Source organism: Oculina patagonica, chromosome 6 (assembly GCF_052425735.1).
Source record: "Oculina patagonica isolate OP01 chromosome 6, crgOcupat, whole genome shotgun sequence".
Taxonomy (NCBI): Eukaryota; Metazoa; Cnidaria; class Anthozoa; order Scleractinia; family Oculinidae; genus Oculina; species Oculina patagonica.
Genome location: NC_135763.1, coordinates 37,599,798 through 37,609,865, shown reverse-complemented (window position 1 = coordinate 37,609,865; position 10,068 = coordinate 37,599,798). Strand labels below are relative to the sequence as shown.

General features: G+C 37.7%; 1 protein-coding gene and 1 non-coding gene across 2 annotated transcripts in view; both read right to left on the bottom strand.

The window, feature by feature from the left end:
- Positions 1 to 3,053: 3,053 nt before the first annotated feature.
- Positions 3,054 to 3,125, bottom strand: Trnam-cau (transfer RNA methionine (anticodon CAU)). Its single transcript has one exon. It is a non-coding gene; the product is annotated as a tRNA-Met (tRNA).
- Positions 3,126 to 4,296: 1,171 nt separating this feature from the next.
- The window catches only part of LOC144657675 (uncharacterized), a 28,978-nt gene continuing 23,206 nt past the window's right edge, over positions 4,297 to 10,068 (bottom strand). The window contains exons 14-18 of the mRNA XM_078518031.1: positions 9,382 to 9,528; positions 8,233 to 8,361; positions 6,548 to 6,682; positions 4,951 to 5,047; positions 4,297 to 4,876 (exon numbers count right to left, since the gene is read on the bottom strand). Coding sequence (XP_078374157.1) covers positions 4,741 to 4,876; positions 4,951 to 5,047; positions 6,548 to 6,682; positions 8,233 to 8,361; positions 9,382 to 9,528 — 644 coding nt within the window. The 3' untranslated portion in view covers positions 4,297 to 4,740. The remainder of the gene's footprint in view (positions 4,877 to 4,950; positions 5,048 to 6,547; positions 6,683 to 8,232; positions 8,362 to 9,381; positions 9,529 to 10,068) is intronic.

The window sequence follows — 10,068 nt, the reverse complement described above, 5'->3', positions numbered from 1 at the left end:
GCGTTACCTAATGATGCTAGTGTGCAAATTTAATTCTTTTTGCGAAGTGCTTATGACGTTTAGGATGTTCTAATTGCTCAAGTATAAAAGGTGGGTAATGAGTCAGTGGGGACGGGTGGTGTTTTTGTGCCTAATTGAAGATGGCAGAAATGTTTTCCTGTAAAGCTTTGTGGGCTATGAATGGGTAGAATGGTAGCAAGATCATTTGTTTTTCAGGTAGATTTAAAAAACTGTAAAGTAGTTTACAATATGGTTATGAATTTTGTTTACTCTGTTTGAGGATGGTGGCGCAATAAGGGTGAGTCAATGCTACAGGCATATAAAGAACTGAATCATATTTTATTACTTAAATCAAAAGCCCTCTGGGCTTAGTGTCTCGTGACTTTTTTTTTAGAGTTTAATTTATTTGAAAATAGACCGCTTTTCACGTCTATTTATTGCTTGTAAAGATATCGAAAATTAAAAAGCGTGCATCTAATATAACATAAAGAAACATTTAGACTCCTCACCCCTAAAATTTGAAGTAAAACTAAAGCTTCTTTTGTCGCTCGATAAAAGTTGTGACATTCACAACACGATATACGAAACTCTTGATTCACTTGTCAATTCAGAAACCTTTGTCGTGAATGCTTGCGCTGAACTTCACCGGATTTCACAGTTAAAGATAAAACAAAGGTTTATTCCAACTACAAAAGGTTCTCACGCGAAAGGCTCAAAATCCAACTGAATATATATATATATATAAGATTACATGCTAAAAACAAAGTTTTGAAATCGATGCCTTAATGGTATCCATTCCGATCACTATCACGGTAATTAAGCGTCCATCTTGATTCATACTAATTAATCGTTACTATTTCTGTCAGGCGGATAATGTTTGTACTTACAATTGTCACGCGACTTGTTTCCGACACCTTATCAAAAGCGATTTTTCCAAGCAGCCGAAAGTTAGCCTGCGTTGCAGACGAACAAAAGCCCGGTTATATAACCGGGGTTTTGTTCGTCTGCAACGCAGGCTACCGAAAGTAGGCTTGACTAAAATTCAAAGTACACTCCAGCATGTAGCCGTTGAACAGTTATAGGACTCCGATAACAGCACAAAAAGAATACAGACAGATACTTAGCTGTGGGAAAACGCTGTATTGTACGTTGACTGATTCATTAAGCATTTATCTGTCACAGATAGTTCTTAAATATCTAAAAAAAGGTCAACAAAGTCACAGATTTTGTGTTTGTGACTGATAAGAACGTTTTCAGCGTCACGTTTCAATAAACTCACGCACACTACCAAGCAAAGTTCCATGGTTGACCTTTCGCGTGCGTCTTCGAGATTGGGGAAATTTCGAACTGTTTTCCAAAATGGTTTAGGGTAATACTCAAACTGAAGACACACAAGGAAAATAATGTCCACGGGATCTACCAGTTGTTTTGAACTAGTTTAATCAGCAAAAATTCTAACTTGCCCAAGCTAGCTAGGGAACTAAATCGAAACTAAAGTAAAGGCACACATGTGGTTCGACTACTTCGGTCTATTACATCTTTGAAATCGGGTCTAATCAAAACTGGAAACGGCAAAAAAGGTTTTCCTGACATATTGTCGGTCGACATACCTACAGTTCTGTACGGCGCAATCCTGTTTAAGACGTGCTTTTCCCCTATTGCTGTACCAAAATCATGAAACACATTGTTCTCACGAAACGGTAGCTATTATCTGATTGACTAATATGACTAGAATGGTGGTGTCAGTGCAAACAGCATCTGTTTTGTTTAAATCTGATAATCGCATTTTTCGGCATTTACTAAAAAAAGAAAATTTTGACATGGCGGGAAAAATATTGACATGGCGGGAAAATTCGGCGGCCTTAGAAAGCAAACACGCATGGAATGCACTTTCTCCCCTGTAGTATTATCTCGTGTCGTCATGACAACGTCATGACGTCACGAGACAAAAAGTACTTAATACAGCATTTAATATTACAACGCAAATAAACCGGGCGGAAATCGTAGCAACAAAAGTTTTCAAGAAGGGCGGAAAGAGCCCCTCAGTGGAAAACGAGTCTTTTGCCGCGCGAGACCATTTCAAAACGGTTCTGCGAATGCTGGCTCCTTATTGAGCAGAAAAATCCTTCGTATTAAGCTGGATTTCCAGTGACGCGTAATTTTTACGTACGTTTACGTGCGTGAAGAAATTTAAAGACAATGCATGAACGGCTTGCGTAAACGTTTACGCAAATCGTGTATGTGCGTTTACGCACGTAAATGCACGTAAAAAATTACGCGTCACTAAAAATCCACCTTTTTTCTACCCAAATTCAGCGATCTTGTGTCATTTTAAATTGCTACATTCATGTACAAATTTCATAACCAGCGCCTTCTTATTGCCTTTCATTCTTTTTTTTTACTAGAGTAACTAATTTATAATGCTAGACTTGCAGCAAAACAGTCTTATTATCTTCCTCTTGTAAGAACTAATTATGGCAAGTTTAATATCAGGTTTCAGGGTCCCTCTATTTGGAACTTTATTGATAATGATATAAAGTTATCATCAATATCAATGTTTTAGAAAAAAAGTGCAAGTTCAATATCTTGAAAGATACAAGCTAACGCCTGACTGTATTACACAACATGTACATTAACTCTAAGGCTGTTTTGCTCTAGCTTTTCCTATTAGTAATTTTAATTTATATTCTTTCTATTTTATTTATTTTCAATATTCTAACATATTATTGTGTTTTTTTATTTTGCTCAGTTCTGTGTTGCTTGTGTGTTTACCGACCTAAATTTGCATTAAGCTTTAGGCAGCCAGACCCCTCATTATTTATTTAAAGGAGAAGTTCACTCCAGAATAGCCATTTATTTTCTTTACGCCACAACCTCGTTCCCAGGGCTTTTCCCTTGGTGATAAATGGATTGTCGTTCAAGGCTCTCGGTTTCCTGGATTTGAAACTGATTTAAATAGAAAATAAGTAGTCATTTGAGCTTGGAGTAAATTAAAAAACGAAGGAGAAATCAAAAGGAGAATAATTAAAGACAAAGAAAAAAAAAAAAAGGTTTAGCAGAGCGAGGTTTTGATCCTCGGACCTCTGGGTTATGGGCCCAGCACGCTTCCGCTGCGCCACTCTGCTCCACGAGAAACAAAAATGATATTTTAGGTATTTAATTAAACGGTATGTCGTCTAGAACAGGCTAACAAATAGAGCGATTTTCTATTGAGTGTCGTAAAACCAAAAAAAAAGGAATTACTCTGGCCAATCACAAAGGACTCAGACAATCCAGCCAACTAATCAAAACCCGAAGCAAATACATGTCACTGACATGTCGCAGGCACCAAGCGCGTAAAAACTTGCACAAGTAAGTCCCGATTGGTTTTACTTCTGATTGGCTGAGAAAGTGGCGCGAGATTTTTTTTAACCAATCACTAAGCGTAGTAATCCAAATCAAAGCAAATGCGAATTACTTCCAACACTCAAGTGAAAACCACTCTAAACACAATTAACAATACTTCTGATCAGTCAAAACGAGAATTTCCCGGTGGATCTTAAAATATATCCCAATTTAATTTCCCGACTTTTTACGGTTCTCTGGTGCAAATTAAAATAACAGTATGACCGATATTATTACAACAGCCGCTGTGTAAGAACACACTCTGAAGTCGCTATTCGTCAATTGCGCAGAATAATACAAAGGAAGTGTTCTGATCAATCAGGAGCCAGAATCGCAGAGCCGTTTAGAAATGGTCTGTGGAGAGACTCGTTTCCTACTGAGGGGGTCTTTCCGCCCTGGTTGAAAACTTTCGTAGCTACGATTTCTTATCGGTTTATTGCGTTTTGCTCCGACTTATTACGATGGATTCCGCTGAAATTTCGAGCAACGAGTGCAAAAATTAAGTAACAAAAATCTACTTATAGTACGGTAACATTTTATATACTATTTGAAACATCTCACTAAAATTCATTTGTCTTAGTGACCCCGTGATAAAACTCTAAAGCGTTCTCGAGAAAATTTAAGTCAAACCTTGTAAAAATGTTTAAAACGCGCGCCATTTTGGTTTAAACTGGCGCGAAACGTCCGTTTTAACTGAAATTAATTTAATTAATTAATTTCAAATCCATTTTTCTCTGGCGGGGTCAGCTTCAGAGCTTAAGTTTTGGTAGGTTTTTGTTAGCTGTGCTCAAACTGTTACCATGCTATGAGATCTCTTTGGTAACTTAATTTTTGCCTGTATTTCTCGAATGTTCGGCGGAAACCATCTTAACTGCCCCTGGGCCGGTCTCCGAGGATTGGTTGTGTAATCCACGCACTTGTAAATTCCGCGTCATAATTTAATTATGAATGAGAATAGGGCAATAATTAGTTTTAAAAGACAATCAAAGTTGCAAGGAAAAGCAAATGGAGTTTATTAAATTTAATTACAATATTTGCAAACAGACATTTTCAAATATCAGTAACTGGCGATTTTAACAAAAGTTGTTCGTACCCAAGTGAAGCGTTTAATACCGTATGTAAGCAGAGAAGCAAAAAACGTGTTGAAACAGAAACGAAATTTACAATAAGTCGGCTATTATTACAGTAAGAATTTTTTTCTATTTGTGAATAGCTAAAAGCAGGTTGCAAAGTTAGCTGTTCGACAACAAAAAACTAAAAATTTTAAAAAAATACATTCTTCAAATTCCGATTGCTATTAAGATACCGTTGAGAATAAGAAAATTATTCTTAAATCAATAACAAATTTAACAAAATTTAACAGCAGCAAAGCAAGCAGCAGCCGCGGTTATTCTTTGGCGCCCAAGCAGACCAAGACTGAGGACACTCTGGTGTCCGCTGACATGAAGAAAGGGACGAACCGACCCAATGTGAAGTGCACAGCGTACAGGGGCTAAAATAAAAATAAATATCAAAGATTAGTTAGGAAACATTTTACGTGACTCATTTCGTAAGTAAGGCACGCACCTGTATCCTTCCTTGCACTTGCATCTCTCTACACTACTATTATCATTATAATCGCATTCCCAGTGTTGTCTGCAGTGACATACTTCTGAGGAAACATCTACATTCAAAGAAGAAAACAGATTTCTTGATTTTTGTACATAACCTAATGATTCCATCAACTAGTAAAAGTTTTATCAAGGGTAAGCAGTGTTTTAAGAGTTAGGATTTAAAGATTTTATTAAGTGCAAAAGACTCTTGCATCTCTGAGGACGAGTTTCTTTTAAGGTACTGTGTCACGGATTTGAGCCAAATTTAGGCATGGCAAAGGGCAATTAAATTCGATGAAATAGAAAAAAATCGCCCCTTGAAAAAGTGGAGGAACATTTCAATAACACAACAAATACAAAATAAGGTACGGATGGTCAAAAGTACAGATTGAATCGATACGGTTTGCGTTATAGGTTTTTGAAATGTTGTTAGCCTGACCAGTTATCAAGTAATATATCAAACACGAGAGGCAGTGTTTCATCGGGATATCCAAACACCGAGAAGAGAGTTGAAAATACGACGCGCAGCGGAATATTTTTTGACGAAATTCGAGGTCGGTTTGGATAGCCGATGAAACACTGTCTCGAGTGTTTGATATATCTTCTCAATCGAAACAAAAACTACGGAGTAAACGGAGAAATAAAATCGTAAAAATCTATGCTAATTAAGATCGGGTTTCCAAACCACCGTCACGGTTATAATTTTCTTTGTTTTAACTTGATGAATTATTAATGAGTTTGAGAAAGTTAATTAATCTCGTTTGCTTGTAACGCCCGGGAGACGCGTTTGGTTCCAATGAAGCTATGGTTTGTAATTAATTGATCCATAGAAGTAATTCCTTTACAAACATTATTTTTTATAGCGAGTATTTGGCAAAACGTAATACAATAAACTAAACTCAGCCGTGACACAGTCCCTTTAACTAACAAAATGAGTCACTGTTTTCACCAAGCGACCAAACAACAGATCGAACAAGCTACAATCTACGCCACAATTCTTTGGAACTTGCCGTTTTTACACTTGAAACAAGGAAAAAAATAAAAAGGTCAATGCCTTCCGTTACCGTCTATTTTGCAACATTGGTTTTGGGGGAAGGGAAGTCTCCATTTGTGAGAATTCGCAACGGAATGTCACGTTTTAATTGTCGAAACAAGTGTCCCAAGCAATTATGGCACGGATTGTAGGATAATTTTTTCGATATTGGCTCATTTTGCAACTTTCCTTTAACTTGAACTTTATTCCAAAACTTTTAAACAATTTATTAAATAAACCTAGAGGATAACCAGTAAAATAGATATAAAAATAGCAAGAGCTTATCTAGCTTATGAACAAGACACTGATTCCCAGAACACTCGAGTGATTTTTTCAAAGAAGTTGAAGCAAAATTGTGGAACAAAAAAAATCGTTTTTTTATCTTTTGAAAGTACATAAAATAGACTGGAGGTATTTGCAGAATAAAATAACATTCATAGCCCGGGAGACCGATGTACCGTGATGTACATGCAGTTTATGGTGGGTAGTTCTTGCGGAGTAAAATCAACTACGGTCGATACATTGGTCTAAAGTTTACCCCGGCTAGGCTTGACGCATCCTCCGGCAGTTTTCACATGTCCTGTCTCACACAGACAAGTATATGTCCCCTCTTGGTTTATGCATCTTTGATTAGTGCCGCATGGATTCATCAACTCAAAACATTCGTCCAAATCTAAAGTGAAATTCAGTACATCAATCAATCAATCAATCAAATCAAACTTTATTTATCGAGGGTAACACGTAATAGTTTGTCAACTAATAAATTTGTGGCCCTCTTTAATGTACTAAAAGTTAAAAATCTACTATAAACAATAATCTAATTTAAAATCTAGTTAAAACCTAATTAAAAAATCGAAATGTAAGTTAAAACTTTAAAAGCCAAGCTACAATGTTAATCAGGGACAGCGGAGCAATTTTCCAAGTGGGGGGGGGGCTGACTAGTGACTTGAAGTGGGGGGGCTTAAAAGACTTTTCTCTTAGTAAGTCTTTATTTTTTCGGAAATTCTGGGGGGAGGGGGCTCCCCCCCCGGCTCCGCTGTGCCTGTTAATCCAAGAAAATTGTTACCAAAAAAAAAATCTAAAAATTATTATCTAAAAAGGAGTAAAAATCTTATTCTTGAGCTGTATAAAGCATTCTTAAGGATATTTACAGATGAAGAGGCGCGTAACTTAAGGGGGAGTTGATTCCAACATTTAGTAGTCGTTGGAGAAAATTTGCGACCTCCCTCTTTCGCTCGATTAAATCTCGTCGGTAAAATGGTAAAATTGGCGCCCCGTGTATTCAGTGCATCTCGTTATAATTTCTTACCACACTCAATACTTTTTACTTGCATAACGTTTTAAATAGTTTCCAAATGCGGCAAAAATAACGAACATTTCGTTCTGTTCTCTAATTAAAAAAAATAAAAAAACATTTCTGGTAACTACTATCCAGAAACCTTTGATAGCAGCTGCTTTTGTATAGAATACTGAGAGATATGAACGTTAGCTTAGGTACTAGATATTAAAAGCTGGTTGGATATCAAATTCCAATATGCACCAATCCTCCCCAGACGACAAATAACAACCAGTCTTTAACGGGTCATGGCGTTAGATTCCCGTCGTAACTGATCAGTAACGTTCATGACAGTATGAACATTTGGATCATTATTAACAGCTGGGCATACACCTGTACTTAAAAACGACCCCCTGATTAAAGACAAAACCCCTTTATATAATTCACCTTTATTAAAAAGCCACGAACGAACAACCCCTGAACGTAAAAACTCCTGATCATAAGACCCCTGATCGTAAGAACCCCTCGATGTAAGAACCCCTGAACGTAATTTACTATCTTTATCATTTATTACACACTTGATGTTTTCGACATTGCTGATCCTAGTAGTATGCAGGACGTGTGTCACATATCCACTTATTAAATGGTCCAGCTCACCACGAGTCTCTCGCCCGTAGCTCAATTGGTTAGAGTACCCAACCGGTAATACTGGCTATCTGGGAGGTCATGCATGGGTTCGATTCCCTTCGGGGACTCAGAGTGTTTCTGTCCCACGCTCGTGGCATTATGAACATTTAATTTAGTTTTATCTTTGTCAGGTTTAACCCGGGTTGACATCATTCACACGCTTTTCCGACCACTTTTGATCGAAACAGTTGGTAACTGTCAGTCGCAAGCTTAAGAAAACTGTACTTAGGTTGTAAACACAGACAAAAGAATCTACTTACCCTCGCAGATATCTTTGTTTTTAACATTATTTCGATATCCAGCATTGCATTTGCATTCGTAGCCGCCATTCCAGTTTATACAGACGGAGTTAGAAGAACAAGGTTTCGTTGTCACGCATTCATCAATATCTACGTGTATAGTAAACAAAGGTTCTTTTTATACTATTGCATAACGAAAACTGTCGTTAAATTGCCAAAACAATACTGACTTAAACAAAATAATTTGCTGAAATAATCAGCATTTATATGTTAAAAAATTGCACATTAGATTAGTTCAAACTCCCGCAACGACCACCATGGGACAGAATAAAAGGGCAGATGGAGATGGCTGGTGTATCGTACCGACAGACAGACAGACAGACAGACAGACAGACAGACAGAGAGACAGACAGACAGACAGACAGACAGACGGACAGACAGACAGACAGACAGACAGACAGACAGACAGACAGACAGACAGAGAGAGACAGACAGACAGACAGACAGACAGACAGACAGACGGACGGACGGACGGATAGACAGAAAGACAGAAAGGCAGACAATCAGACAGACAGACGGACATGTATAAACAGACAGAAACTGCTCTGCAACATGACGTATTTATATTGTTCTGCATGAGATCGAGGTCATCTTTCTTTGCCTCATAGTCCAAAATGGCGGCCAAAGCGGCCTAAAATCGCATCCGTAACACCAGAGTGATTTCGGAAAAAAGACACAATTAGTATGTGTTCTCCTTTGATGAACGCAAATATTAACAGAATTAAGCCTTGCAGAAAATTTGGAAACCTGACGTTTTGGTCCTTATTCTTCATTAGAGCAAAGAGTACGAGTAAACCAACAACTAATTTTCAAGTCAATTCCTTGAAATCTGTTCAAGCTATTTTCAAATCCTTTTTAAAACCCATATGACAGATCTCCCTACCCTTTTCTATACTCCAACTCCGTAAAACCTACCTACCTTTTAAAACCTCCGGCCTAAAAATATACCCCTCTCAGACGAAAGCTTGCCCCTTATAGCTCCCTCTTGAAAATAGGGAGTGTCCTCCCCAGCCTTTTCAGGTGCTTACTCTGCATCTATTTCTCTCCTGAATCATTCAGTGCATTATCAAATTAAACACTCTGGTTCTTACGTGGTCACTCAGATTTTACCTTGGCATATCCTCCGCGCCTGCTGTCCACTTCCTACAGACTTCAGTTCATAACCTTTTTTACAAACGCAAATGTACATTCCTTTTATGTTGACACAACTGGAAAGAAATGGGCACACAAAACCTCTCTTGAAACACTCAGTCACCACTGAAAGAAAGGTAAAAATACGCAATTGATTGATCTCCATCTCCTGTGGGCGTTCTACCTTAAATTTTTCCTCTGGTAAATGAGAAAAAACAAATGAAATCATGGAGTTAAACTTATATATGACACCATTTTATTTATTTCATATTTCTACCGCAGCTCTCGTATATTCTAAGTGGACGGACAATGAACGTCTGGCGCTCCTGAAAATATCTAATTGCCGTAACCGTTCATCAGTAGGATGCCTAAAATGCGTGCAATTCCACAATTGGTTTCGGCTCCATTAAATCCTTTACCAATTGCAGAATATTTTAGGAGAAGCCACCCACGATGTGAGCACAGTTATAGACAATACAAAATAATAAGGAAAACTATAACGTAAATAAATGTAAACCGTTAAATTACGAACTAAGCGCACACGTCAAATAAATTGAGCGTTGGGTATTAGAGCCTACAATTGACTTGCTGTCAACGTATAAAAGCTTCATATCTTAGGGCGCTTAATTAGCATTTGTCAGAAGTGGACGTCAGTCCGGCCGGTGG